The sequence below is a fragment of the Ziziphus jujuba genome, chromosome 11 (genome assembly GCF_031755915.1).
Source record: "Ziziphus jujuba cultivar Dongzao chromosome 11, ASM3175591v1".
NCBI lineage: Eukaryota > Viridiplantae > Streptophyta > Magnoliopsida > Rosales > Rhamnaceae > Ziziphus > Ziziphus jujuba.
In genome coordinates this window covers 20,463,130-20,477,959 of record NC_083389.1, presented here as the reverse complement: position 1 = coordinate 20,477,959, position 14,830 = coordinate 20,463,130, and the positions used below count along the sequence as shown (strand labels likewise).

Genomic DNA, 14,830 nt, shown 5'->3' with positions numbered 1-14,830 from the left:
AACCTAAAAATGGTCAGATTTACACACACACACACACACATATATATATATATATATATATATATATATATATATATATATATATATATATATATATATAAGGGAAAACGAGAAAGAAAATATAAATATAATTGTAACCCACTTCTAGTAGTTTATATGAAAAATAGTACTTCAAGGTGAACAACTTTCAAAAGAATTTTAAAAAAATATATAAAAGACTACAATTTTTAATATATATCTCTTTTCCTTTTGTTGAGGGTTTACTAGGTGTTTTTAATTGATACCTTATTTTTAAAATGATATTCAGGTAATTTTCACCTAGCTATAAGCTAAAAAAATTTAAAAAAAGAAAAAAATGAAAAGGTCCTTAATAAATTCTATACTTGATTTTATACTTTTAAACACTTGATGTAGGAAAAAGAAAAAACAAAAAAAAAAAATGATGGGTCTTCCGGTGGAATTTATCTGTCGTCTTATAAACTTAACATAACTTGCCATTGAGGTTTATTCGAAATCAATTTCTTTTACTAATAACAAGGGAATTCTCTTTTTTGTTTTCTTTTTCCCTCTTTTTGGAATAATAATAAGGGAATTCATTGATATGTAAGCAAAGCATCATTTTCTCTTTACCTTTCCTAGAATTACATTCTCTTTTCCTTCCCTACTTGTTTGGCAAAGAATTATATTCTCTTTTCATTTCCTTATTTATTTCTTGCCATGCCATTTCCAATGGGTTACCTACTCTGTGTTATTTTCCATTTCGTGTGATTCAACCTTCATTGCTTTCTACTTCCCAAAAAAAAAAAAAAAAAAAAAATCTTCATCACTTTAATAAGTCATTCTCTCTCAAGAGGATTGCTCTGTTGATTTGTGTAATTATAAAAGGTATGTTCTCTTGGATCTAAATCGTCTGTTTGTTTTTGTTCACTCTATTTCTTTATGCTTGTATAAATTGTGTGTTTTTACTTTTATTCTTATTATTCTACTTAAATGAACCCTCTATAACCATTCAATCTCCTTGTTTAATTTTGTTTCCTATGTAGTTTTCCTTCAAAATAGGAATTAAATTGAATCATCTTCTAACTAGGTTCTAGAGTGGACTAGGTATATATATAGAAAAGCCTTGGTCGCTGATTTTATAAATTAAATAAACATTTTAAGATGTTTCATAAAGATTAAATTAATGAATTTATTCAACCGTCCAATAATATTACGATAAGTATCAAATGACATTAGTTTGATGTTCTTAGAATTTTTTTAATTTTGTTTTTTGTTTTTTGTTTTTTTTTTTAACTACTATTATTATTTTTTTAGGGATAGAAGCAAAAGAAAGAAAGACTTGTTGGATGATATCCAAAAATATTCTCGTCACTTTGATTATGTGGAATTTCTTTAATGTTCCTAGGGAATTGAATAGGGCTGCTGACTGGGTAGCCAAATTAGCTAGGAATAAAGATTTACATCCAAGTTGGATACTACTTTATTGTGGATTTTGTTAATGTGGTACAGAGTCAAACTGATGTTTTGGTTTTACCAAAGATTTATATCCAAGTTGGATGCTACTTTATTCTGGATTTTGTTAATGTGCTACAGAGTCAAATTGATGTTTTGGTTTTCTCGTTGTCAAAAATCCACTTCTCAAACAAACAATGACCATGCAAATTCAAAAACCATAACACACGATAAAATTCCTGTTTAACTCTACAACTTTGTAAATTTTATATATCTCAGAAACATAAATTTTTATTGTTCCTTTTTAAGTACATATAGGAATCACGCCTACATATTTCAACGATCAGATAGGATTTTACTGACAGTAAACATCATTTTAATAAAATAACAAAAAAAAAAAGACAGCAACTTTTTCCTAAGCATAGTAAAACAGAAGACACTAAGTCTAACCCAGCAGCTGTCACACTTGTTAATCCAAATAAATTCAATTTGTAAGACACATTAGCTTTTATTTTATTTATTTATTTATTTTGATAAAATACACTTAGTAAATTTTAACATAGCTAAGATGCTATACCAACATTTATTTTATGGAAGTATGCAACATTTTAATATAAATAATGATATCAAATAACGGAAAAGTATAATGATGATGATGATGATGATGATGATAATAATAATAATAAAAGATTACTTAAAAGGAAAGAGAAAGCCAGAAACATCCCAACTAGGTTGGCATCCTTCCAACTTTCACCACCGAACAAGCTAAAATTAAAATTTATTAGGTAATAATAATAATAACAATAATGATAATAGTATTTTGAGGTAATACACACATGATTATACAAAAAGTATATTTCTTAACCTATTTCAAATGTTCCAAAAAAATGAGATGTAGCAATAAATTATCCAGTAGTGTGCACATTCTTTTAAAAATATTTTCTCTCAAAAAAAAAAAATTATTTCAGATATTTTTTCTACTCTACAATTTGTAGTTTTAATTGCCTTATCCGAATTCCAATCCTCCAATCCTAATATATATATATATATATATATATAAATATATATCTACACATAAAAGTATATTTATATACCACCTTTGCCAGTTCAAATATTTTATTTTATTTTATTTTTTAAGGTATGCAAGTACTATTTTTTTTTATAGTTATTTGAAACTATTTTTTTTTAAGTATTTAAATAGATTTTTTTAAAAAAATTTACCCTTTCAAAAAAAAATTCTTGGGAAAAAATTTGCAGTCCACTTTTTTCCCATAATTTTCTTTTCAAAATATATTTTTTGGACTTTTCTTTACCTCTAAAAGCCTTTTAAAATTTTGTATTATTTGTAGGGAAAAGAATTTCTCTATAGTTATATATATATATATATATATATATAAATATATAAATAGTTATTAACAGCGTGGTAGATTAACCATATTGTTGGGAAAAATCACACAAACAAGAATAACACAGTGGGAATATATTTTTCCTCTTTGTGCAATTAAATAGGCAAGCCCCCAACGAACCAAATTGACAAAACAACAATAAATAAAAATAAACAAAAATAGCACCAAGATTTTATATGGAAACCTTTAAAACAAAGGGAAGTCCAAACTCATCCACTATCAATAAAATAATGGGGTATAACATGCATTAATCAAACTAATAAGTTTTAATATCACACAAATGGTATGTTCTAGGAAGAGGAAACAACAATCAGACTGTAAGGATCGTGGCCTTTACTCCCAAAAAAATATTTGAAAAAGATCCAATAGTGTATGATGACTGTTGGACTAAAGGAAGTTACTATTCTCAAAAATCTTTTTTTTCCCCCCCCCTCTACCAAAGCTTTAGGTAGCTTTTTCACTTGGACTATTCACATTCTTGCTTACTTTGTCTCCACTTACACAAATCAATCCTATTTATAAGAGATGGTGAGCTTTGACATGCTTCCAAGTCCTCCACATTGAACCATTGAAGACCCCATGAAACATGTGGGTCATCTTCTCTCCATGTGGGGAGGTACACCTCACTCAACAAACTCTCCCTCACGACTCACATGGAGGAGGGCTTTCTAAATCTACAACTTGTTTACAAATCTCAAGATTATCTTGGTAAACCTTTAGTCATCATATACGAGGCATTGTCATCGATATAGATATTCTCCAGTTGCAATAACTTTATCTCCATTATATCCTTAATCTAGTGATACCTTCCATCGTTATGTTTTCACTAAGAGTGGAAAGAGGGGTTCTTACTAATATAGATAACATTTTGACTATCATAGTAGAGAACAAACTTTTCCTACTTCTAGCCTAATTATTTTAGGAACTTATTCATCAATAAGACTTCCTTGGAACCCTCAATAATTGAAATATACTTAGCTTCAATGGTAGATAAAGCAACACATTTCTGCAATCTTGATTACTATGATACAACACTCGTTGCATAAGTAATCAGATACACTAATGTAGACTTCATAAAATCAATATCACAAGCCATCTTTGCCTCTATGTATCCATCCAACATATGCTTTTCATCTCCAAAATATAGATAGGCTCTATAAATATCTCTGAGATACCTAAAAATCTATTTTATAGCTTCCCAATGATCTTTGCCTATTTTTGAAAGGAATCAACTGACTACACCAATTGTACAAGTGACACCGTGTCTTGTGCATGACCAACATAACATATATCAAATTACCAACTGCTGGTGCATAAGGCACCTTCTTCATCAGTTTCTTGTCTTTCTCACTTATAAGACATTGTTTTAGGCTAAGCTTGAAATGACATACAAGTGGAGATATAACTGATTTTACCTCACTCATATTGAATCTCTCCTAAACTTTCTCAATATACCTCTCTTGAGATAAGTATGTTTTATGTTCTTCCTGTCACGAGTGATCTTCATGCCAAGGATCTGTTTCATTAATCCCAAATGTTTCATGTCAAATGACTTTTGAGTTCCCTTTTTCAACTTTTTAATCTTACTTTCACCATGAACCACAATTAGCATATCATGAACATAAAGCAAAAGAATAATAAAGTCATCTTTAGAAAATTTCTTCATAAATACAAAGGCATCAAAGTAGTCTTACTATACTCGTAATAGTTCTATAAAGGAGTCAAATTTTCTATACCACTTTCTTGGTGCTTGTTTGAGCCTGTACAATCTTTTTTTTGCTCTACCTTGAATTCTTCAAGTTGCTCTAATAAAACTGTTCCATCAAATTCCTATGGAGAAGGACAGTTTTCACATCAAGTTGTTCAATCTGCAAATTCTAACTAGTAGCTAAACCCAACAGCACTGTAATAGAAGAAATTTTCATGATAGGTCAAAAAATTTCTTCCAATATATTCCTTTTTTCTGGTTAAACCCTTTCAAAACCAGTCTTGCCTTGTAACTTGGTTGTGAGCAATTCTTTTGAGTCTTCAACTTGAAAACCCATTTGTTCTTCAAAGACCTTTCATCATTTGGTAATTTACCAAATTTTACATGTGATTCTCATGCATGAGTTTCATGTTTTTTTGTATAGCATCTATCCATTAACATCTCTTCTCAGCTTCACAGCTTCTTCATAGCTCTCTGGGCCTCCCCCATTAGTGACCATCACATACTCATGAGGTGGATATAAGCTAGAGGTTGTTTTGCCCTTGTAAATCTTCTAAATTGATGTCCAGCGGGTGAGTCTGGAAGGTTTACTTCATCTTGCTACATTTGTAGGCACATCATTGATAAGATTATCATCTATATTGGCATTGTCATCCTTTTGAACATCTGCCCTATCATTATCATGTCTCATAGATGGATAAGTTGGAACAAATATTTCTTGATAGGTAGACTTTGGTTTTCCACTCTTCTCAAAGTCTTCAATGATCTAATCTCAAAATATTACCAAATCTTTGTTTTTAATGAGTTTTATGTTAATGGGATCCCAAAATCTATTCATGGCCATATGCTGATGAAAATGCACTGTTTACCTCTGCTGTCGAGCTCCGTTCGACTATCTTTGGGCACATATGAACAAATGCCGTACAGTCAATTAGTCATAGGAAACATAACTTCCTATCCAAACCTTTTTTTGGTACATCACTGTCCAAAGCAATTGAAGGTGATTTATTAATAAGTTCTGTCGTTGTTTTTGTTGCTCACCTCAAAAGTAGACCTGGCAATTTGGATCATGACACGGCGACACGACTCGAAAACGACACGGAATAAATGGGTTTGAGTTTATTATAAATGGGTTCGGATCATAATCGGGTCAACCCGTTTAACACGATTATTAATCGTGTCATTTTCGGGTTGACCTGTTTAACTCGAAATTGACCCGTTACAACCCATTTATTAAATGTGTCAGTTTCAACCCGACACGATTATATACCTATTACAACCCATTTAAATTTAATTTTAAATTAATATTTTATCACTAATATAATATTTAATAACTAAAAAATATTATAAATTAAAAATTTTATAAAAATAATTTTCTATTACTAATTTTTTAAAAACAAAAAATACATCTTTAATAAAACAAAAACATAAAAATAAAAAAAAATTAAAAAAAAAATTTCGGGTTAATAGATTAATTTTCGGGTTAACGAGTTAATAGGTTAGTTTTCGGGTTAATAGGTCAATTTCAGGTTAACGGGTTAATAGGTCAACACGACCCGTTAAAATAATCGTGTTAAACGGGTCGTGTCGTGTTGACCTGTTTATAAACAGGTCGGGTTAGTGTTTTAGGTACCTGACACGATTAATAAATGGGTCGTGTTCGGGTTAGGCATTTTTGACACGATTATTAAACGGGTTGACACGAACACGACCCACCAACTCAAAAGGACTTAGGTAGTTTTGCATGAGAGAGCAAACACCTAATCCTATCATTAATAGTGTGATTCATTATCTTATTGTGTTGTTCGCACAAATTTTTCCAATTTGATTCCATTTACTTTACAATATTCTTCAAATGGGCTCTATATTAGCCACCATCATATGCACGAATACATCTTAATTTCCTTCCAGTTTCTCTTTCAACAGTAGCATGAACGGTATCCAGCTCTTAACTTTTAGCCTTCAATGCAAAGCTCCAAATTTTCCTTGAGTAGTCATCAATAAATGTAACATAGTAGTTAGCACCGCTTAAAATTTTGGCATCTATCCAATAGAAATTAGCATGCACCAAATCCAAAATACTGGATTTTCTAAAAGGAGAAAAAGTTTTAAATGCAACACTATGTTATTTACCAATTGTGTGTGCATATATTCTTCAAACCAAGAACTTGAAGTTTATGCTTCTTAGATAATATATGCATCCCATTTTCACTTAGATGTTCAAGTCTCATATGCTATAGCTCAGTGGAAGATTCATCAACTGCATACACAATTCTTCTATGTTGTTTTACTTGTAATGTATATAAAAATAGCTAGACATTTAAGAGTTACCAAATAATTTTATGTGACAATTAAACCCATGATCCAAATTGGGGAGTTCAAGTCCTGGATTTGGTTGTGGGGATTTAAGTCTTGTTTCGATGGTCTTTGTTGCTAGTCTTAGTCTTAGTTCTAGTTTTAACATAAGGTTTCAGATATACATCTTGGTAAAAGATTCTGAAACCCCAGTTGGAGGAATTGGAACTTAGGCTATGTTCGGAGTTTTCTTTTAGACCTGCTAAAATGGATTATGGAATATTTTTTCTCAAATAAAAATTTGTGGAAATTTATAAAGTTGGAATGTAATAAGCTACTTCTCAAATTCTACTTCTAGTATAATTAGAATTTTAATATTAAAAATTATAAATTAACCTTCAACTAATAAGATATATAATTCCCTGTTACCATGTAACTTTATGATTTTTTTTTTCTTTTTATAGTCATTTTTCTTATTTAAAGTTAGATTTGTTTTATGTTTTCTTGGTTTCTTCAATTATATATATATATATATATGTTTTTTGGGGATGAGAAAAGAGAATATATACATACGTTAGATTATTTTATATGTAGTAAAAACATCAATTAGCAAAAATTATATATATATATATATATGAACAATAATAATTCATCTCTGTTTTGATATTATATACAATTACAATTATCAAGCACGTTATTTAGCAAATGCCAAAATTATAATTTTGTTACTATGAGTAGTTTTGTAACAATAGTTTACCAAACACTTACCAAATTGATTGTTGCCACAGTAGAGTTTTATTGATTATTTCATAATTTACAGCAATATCAAACCAAATCTTATTCCCCGATCTCGATATAGGTTTGAAGTTTCCAAAATTTCAATCATAATCAAGGGATCTTGAGCCGCTTAAATTTCCTAGTCTAATGTTCTTTAGTTTTAGTTCTAAGTTTCCTATGGTCATGATCCAGTCGTATAGGGGTCTTAGATCTCAATTGCAATCCCATTACAACGTTTCAGGGTTTAGGATCCAGTCGTGGCCTTTGGTTATGGAGTCTCAATCTTTAATCTACATTTCTTAGGACCATTCCATGTGTGGGGTTCACAAATTTGGATATTGGCCCAAGTATCTCATGTCCCAAGCATGGTCCATGATTTGAATGCTAGGATGAGATATTTACTCATGACATTATATTGTGCTTAACTATAATAGTTTAGTGAGATATATCTTTTCAATTGTACATATGGTTTTTTGATAATATTAAAGGCTCAATTTTGATATTGTTTTTTTAGTTTTGGTTTATGCTACAACAAACAAAATTAAATATGCATTTGGTAACACATTTGTTACTGGTCTTTATTTATTTTTATTTTTTAATTACTAGTCTTCAGAAATTACTTCAAGGACTTATTGATTGTTATTGGAAACTATTTTAATCGATTTTTTATTTAATTATAAAAAATATCCCCTCTCCTATCTCTCCTTTCCTCATTTCCTCTCAATTCTATGATAGTTCTTTCATCTTTTATAAAAATATTAATAAATAATTGTTACCAAACAATTTTTCTATTTTTCGTAGTAGTAATAACAGTAGTTCAAATTTTTATTCTCTGTACATCCTAGCTACAGGTAGTACTCACATTGCAATTTACATATAATTACTGGTTTGTCTGATATATTTTGAAAGGAAAATGGAAATTATCACTTCAATCATATCAAAAATTGGAGAAATGTTGGTGGAGCCCACTGGAAGACAGCTTGGATACTTATTTCCCTATAAAGTCAACATTAAGGCTCTTGAAGATGAAATTGATAAACTGAAGAACAGGCGAGATGATGTACAAAGGTTGATCGATGCGACAATTAGAAATTCAGAAGTCATCAGAGCTGAAGTTAAGAGGTGGGTTTCAGATGTGGACAAGATCACAAACGAGCTGGAGAAGTTCTTGAAAGAAGATGCAACAGCAGACAAAATGTGCTTCCATGGATCGTGCCCAAACTTGAAGTTGCCACATTCTTTGGGTAGGAAAGCCAAGAAGTACGCAGAGGGTGTTCTGAAGCTCCAACAAGAAGGAAAGTTCGATAGAATATCCTACCCTGCACCTCCAACCAGAATGCACTTTTCTTCATCATCCATGAAAGACTTCAACTCGAGAAAGAAAATCTTAAATCAAGTTATGGAGGCTCTAAGAAATGAGAAGGTGAGCGTGACTGCGATATGCGGGATGGGCGGGATCGGGAAAACAACCATGGCCAAAGAAGTTGCTAAAAGAGCAAAAGATGAGAAACTTTTTCGTGAGGTTGTTATGGTAAAGGTGTCCCAAAATCCAAATGTTGGTCGAATCCAAGACACAATTGCAGATTTCTTGGGTTTGAAGTTTGATCAGAAGAGCGAGGAAGGAAGAGCAGAAAAATTGCGTCAAAATTTGGAAAACACAGAAAACATCCTTGTTATACTGGATGACTTGTGGGATGAACTTGATTTGGAGGCCGTAGGTATCCCCGATGCATGTAAAATTCTATTGACATCACGAAATGAAGATGTTTGCAAGCAAATGAAAAGTCAAGAGATTTTTCCCATCAAAGTCTTATCTGAAGACGAAGCTTGGAAACTTTTCGAAGAGGTGGCAGGAATTTCCAATTGTACTCGTGATCTACACAAGGTAGCAAAAAAGGTTGCAAATGAATGCAAAGGCTTACCTGGTGCGATCGTCACTGTTGGAAGAGCACTCGAAAATAGAGACGAAAGTGATTGGAATGATGCACTTCTCAAACTTGAAAAATCAATACCATATAGCATGTTAAAAACGGATATAGAGGTCTATTCCCGTATCAAATTGAGTTACGACCTTTTAAGAAGCGAAGAAGCCAAGTCATGCTTTTTGCTGTGTTGTTTATTCCCAGCAGACTATGATATTAGTATTGAAACTTTGGTTCGATATGGGAAAGGATTAAGGTTGTTTCAAGAAACTGGTACAATGGAACAGACAAGAATCAGAGTTCATACTTTGGTTGGGCATTTAAAAAGATGTTTTCTGCTGATGGATGGCAATAAGGAAGAGTGTGTTAGAATGCATGATATTGTTCGTGATGTGGCCATATCAATTGCATCAAGAAAGGAGCACGGTGGCCTTGTAGTTAAATGTGATAATCAAATGGAAGAGTGGCCAGAGATTGATTCAAGTGAAATGGAACATTGCACTGCAATCTCACTTGTATTTAAGCAAATCAAGAAACATCCTGATAGTTTGGCATGCCCCAATCTCAAGCTTCTAAGTTTGTCCTCGACAACTGTAAAATATCTCTTTATGCTAGAAGATCATGTGCATAAATTGGAACTGAGTGAGAATTTTTTCGAAGGGATTAAAGAAATCAAGGTTTTTGCTTTTCAATGTATTTACGTTCAAACGCTTCCAGCATCATTGCAAATGCTACAAAACCTCCGGACCTTGCATTTGGAGTATTGTGTTCTAGGAGATATTTCAAGAATTGGAGGATTGGAAATGCTAGAAATCCTCAGCTTGATTGGTTCTGAAATACAAGAGTTGCCAAAGGAGATAGGAAATCTTCAACATCTAAAGGTGTTGGATATGACAGGATGCTCGAGGTGTGTAAGAATTCCATGTGGTGTACTCTCAAGATTAACCACATTGGAAGAGTTAAAGATTTTCCCCTTCAAGCGTTGGAGTTCTCTGGAAGGAAATGAAGAGAAAACCTCCGCAAGTCTTGATGAGATAATTCCTCGAGATTTGAAAGTTTTAAATGTTTGGATGCCAAAAATGGAGTTTGTTCCAAGAAACTTTCCTTTCAAGGATTTGACAAGATTTTATATTAATGTGGGCACGATTGATACAGATGAAGACGATTCTTTATTTGGAAACTTTTTGCAGCTACGCGGAGTTAGTGCTGATTCTATAAAACAGAGTGGGATTCATCCAATGGTCAATAAATGTGAACATTTGAGATTATATGAGGTGTATGATTTGAAGAATTTATTTCCCCTTTTTGATGAGGAGGAGCAAGATGGTTTCCCGTGGTTGAGGACTCTGGAAGTAAGGGGCTGCAATGATATGGAGTACGTGATGAAATTCACGTCAAATAATAATCGGACTGATCTTCATGTTCCAAACATATTCCCTCTTTTGGAGAAATTGAATTTGAAAGATCTTGATGGATTGAAGGGAATATTCCATTATAATTCTGATGATTTACAACTTCCTCCTACTGATCATCAGTTTGTTAGAAAGGAGAGGATTTCCACGGCATCATCTCTTCCAAGAGGATTTCCACAGCTCCAGAGTTTGTGTGTAGAAAACTGCCCATCATTAGAAGAAATTGTTTCCGTATGGAACCGCAAAACTGATGATCTTATTAATACATCTACATCCGATGATATGATTCTCTTCCCCAAATTAACTTACTTAACTCTGCAAGAGCTACCGAGTCTAATCAGTTTGTGCAGAGCCATAGATGATGAGGCAGGTACACGGCCACCTAAGGTACGTACATATACGTATATATTTAAATGGATTTTAAAAAATTTAAACTTATGAAAGATCAATGGCAATTAAAATTGATAAGAGGTAAACTTATAATTATTAGCGTTCCTCATAACCATTTATATATCCTATTTGTTTAGGAGTTCATGTGGTGATTTAAATTTCACATTTAATTTGTCATATTTAATTTTTTTTTTTTTTTTTTTTTTTTTAGTTTAGTCCAATCATTATATAATGAATTTGCCTAAATCATATAGTCAAACACACTACACAAAAATAAATATATAAACCAAAATAAATATGTTTTAAAATTAAGTTACATGATTGAGTTTTCTTAATTTTATTAAATTTATTAGTAACAAAATGTTTAATTGAACTAAAATGACATAAAAACATTGGTATCGAAAATGATGTGAGAATTTTGTAGTTTGGAAATAAAAATATGCAAAATATGTCATAGTTTATGATAAAATTATATTAATCGTTTTACTAAATTATTGTTCCAATACAATATGTATATATTATCGTATAGTATCATGATATTATTGGAATGTGGCTGTAGGATGCTGACGGAGTAGAAAGCAGCACCGATAAAATGAATACTCCCTCTAAAATACTTGTTCCCTTCAGATGTATGAAGTGGTTACCAAGTCTAGAAAAGTTAACGGTGTATAAGTGTGGTTCAATAAAAGTACTTTTCAGTTTTCATGGACATGATTCACCACAGCTTGATCCAATCAACAGTAATATTACCAATAATATTAATGTTGATCAACCAAATGATTCGGAAAATCTTTCTCATAAGAAGTGCTGCCTAATTGGATGTCTACCATGTAGTAATAGAGCTCGCAAACCAAACATAATACAAAATTCTCAAGAAATCATCGATACTTCCCACTTGACAAAGGATGTTGATCAGGATCGTCAGCTGGACAATCACAAAGAAGAGGTACAATGTTCTCTCTCTCTCTCTCTCTCTCTCTCTCTGTATAATTTTACAGAATACAATATTTAATAATATTTTTAACTGTTCTATAAATTAAATATTAAAAAGAATACTTTCTTTCGTATGTATATAAAATTTTCAAATTCTTGTTTTTACAAAAATTAATTTCTCAAAATTTTGTTTTCAGTATTTAAAAATTCTAAAAGAGTTATTTAGGAAAGAAAAAAAAATTAAAAAAAATAAAACAATAAAGAAAATGGATATAAATATTATTTTTTAACTTCTATATTCATTGCTTGAAATAAGTTTATCTTTTTTATTTTAGGTGGCTAAATATTTCTTTTACTTTGTAATATTTATTTAGGTTTTTTTTTTCATTTTTTAATAAATAAAAAACTTTAAAATTTATTGCATTTGGTGTTTAAACTATTCAAGAATGAATGTGATTAACCTCTATAATTCAAGAATAAATGTTATATTTACCCCTATTTATATATAATGATTACTTAATTTTTTTCCCTACAAATTATTATAGTTGGTTTGGTAATTAAATGTTTAAATGAAAATTTAGTACTTTTAAAAGGACAATGTGGTCATCAAAAAAGTTTGTTTATATACATTTTAGAATTTATTTGATTCTTTAGTAGGTGACATTATCAACTATATTTAAATATCCATATGTTAATGGAAAATATATAGATTTTAAGTTGGGCTATTGGTTTTTTAGTACTGTAGAAAAATAATAATAAAATAAATAAAATATGACGTTTTGGGAAAGATCTTTGAGCTACAAAATAATTGTTGCAGCTAAATCATGTTTTATTACATTAATTAATGACATTGTTATTGCCACGGTACAAAAACCTGCTTCCATGCGAGTTTAATGTTCCATCTTTTGCAATTCCTATTTTGCCCTTAATGAAATTTTCTTTTCCCTTTATTTTGTTTATTCAATTCAAATAAAAATTAGTAAATATTGTTTTCCTTTTCTATCATAATTTCTTTATTTTATTAGAATAGATTAATATAGCATTTAAATCTTTGTTAAAAAATAGTAAATATTGTTTTTTTTTTCTAGCATGATTTCATTATTTTATAGGAATAGATTAATATAGCATGTAAATCTTTATTAAAAAATAGTAAATATTTTTTCTTTTTCTAGCATGATCTCTTTATTTTATTTGAATAGATTGATATAGCATGTAAATCTTTATTAACAAATAGTAAATATTGTTTTCTTTTTCTCGTATGATTTCCTTATTTTATTAGAATAGATTAAGATAGCATGTAAATCTTTATTAGCATGCAAAATTCTAAACTTCCAAATATATAAATATCTACACTTTGTTTAAAAAAAAAAAAAACTATTGGTTATTAAAAAAAAAAATTTAAAAGAAAAGTGAAAGAATACATGCAAATTATTTTAAAACATTCATTTATGATAAAATAATAAAAATTTTAAAATCTAAATACACATATAAAATGTTAAATTTATTGTACAAATACTATTATTTTTAATCTTAGAAAAAACAAAACTAAGAGAAAGAAGACATTAAAAATGTGTAATATTTACAATTTCAACAAAATTTGAGAGGAAAAAAAAAGTCATTACAAATGTGGAAAATAAATGATAAAAACTTCACAAGCATGATTGAATAAGGATAAAATTGGAACAGACAAAGAAGGTGTATCAAAATCCTGTGGAAAAAGATTTCTGCACCGTGGCAATAACATTGACCATTAATTATTCAGTTTAAAAAACAGTTTTAGCTTTAAAAAACATATATAAATAAATCCTCCTTGTAAAAAAACTTTTAAATTCGAGGTTACCAATCACATTAGTATACTTTGAGTTGCTAACACTTTTAGCCAAATCTGTAGCATTTTTTGGCATAATCTTTGTCATCATTAACAATTAATTTATTTTTTGGTTTTTAGTGGCTGATGAACTTGAAAGATTTATGTGTGGCGAGCTGTGATTCGTTGGAGGTGGTATTCGACTATGGGGAAGGCCCATTAGCTCCAGCCCTCAATAAGTTGGAAAGTTTGAAATTAATTTCTCTAAAAAACCTGATGCACATATGGAAGAAGGGTCCACAACAGTAGGGATGTCAATTTGTCCCGTACATCCCCGAAACCGCGGTGCACCGCCCCTAATGGGGCGGTTTTTCCCAAAAAATTCGGGGATGCGGGACGGGCTCGGGGCAAATACCTAAAAACCGAGTCGGGGACGGACCGGGAACGGGGAATAATAATCCCGCCCCGAATCCGTCCCGATATATATACATATATTTATTTATTATTTTCTTTTATAAAATTTTATTTATGTAAAATCATTTTCTTCTTTTTTTTTATTTATTTTTCTAAATATGTATTTTATTATAATTGTAAATTTGTTCCTTGATGTATTTTATTATATTTTTATTGCATTGTAGTCATTTTTTTTATATTTTAATCATAAAATAATTTTTTTATACAAATTTTTTAAAAAAATATCAATTAAAAAACAAAATGGGGAAAATCGT

At 30.4% G+C, this 14,830-nt stretch overlaps 1 protein-coding gene across 1 annotated transcript; it reads left to right on the top strand.

Annotated features, from left to right (window-relative positions):
• The first annotated feature begins 151 nt into the window (after nucleotides 1-151).
• LOC125419562 (disease resistance protein At4g27190-like) lies at nucleotides 152-14,752 on the top strand. Its single transcript, XM_060812533.1, has 4 exons — nucleotides 152-885; nucleotides 8,548-11,359; nucleotides 11,922-12,308; nucleotides 14,244-14,752. Exons 2-4 carry the CDS (start codon nucleotides 8,552-8,554, stop codon nucleotides 14,409-14,411), a joined length of 3,363 nt encoding a protein of 1,120 aa, XP_060668516.1. The 5' UTR covers nucleotides 152-885; nucleotides 8,548-8,551; the 3' UTR covers nucleotides 14,412-14,752.
• The last annotated feature ends 78 nt before the right edge of the window (nucleotides 14,753-14,830 follow it).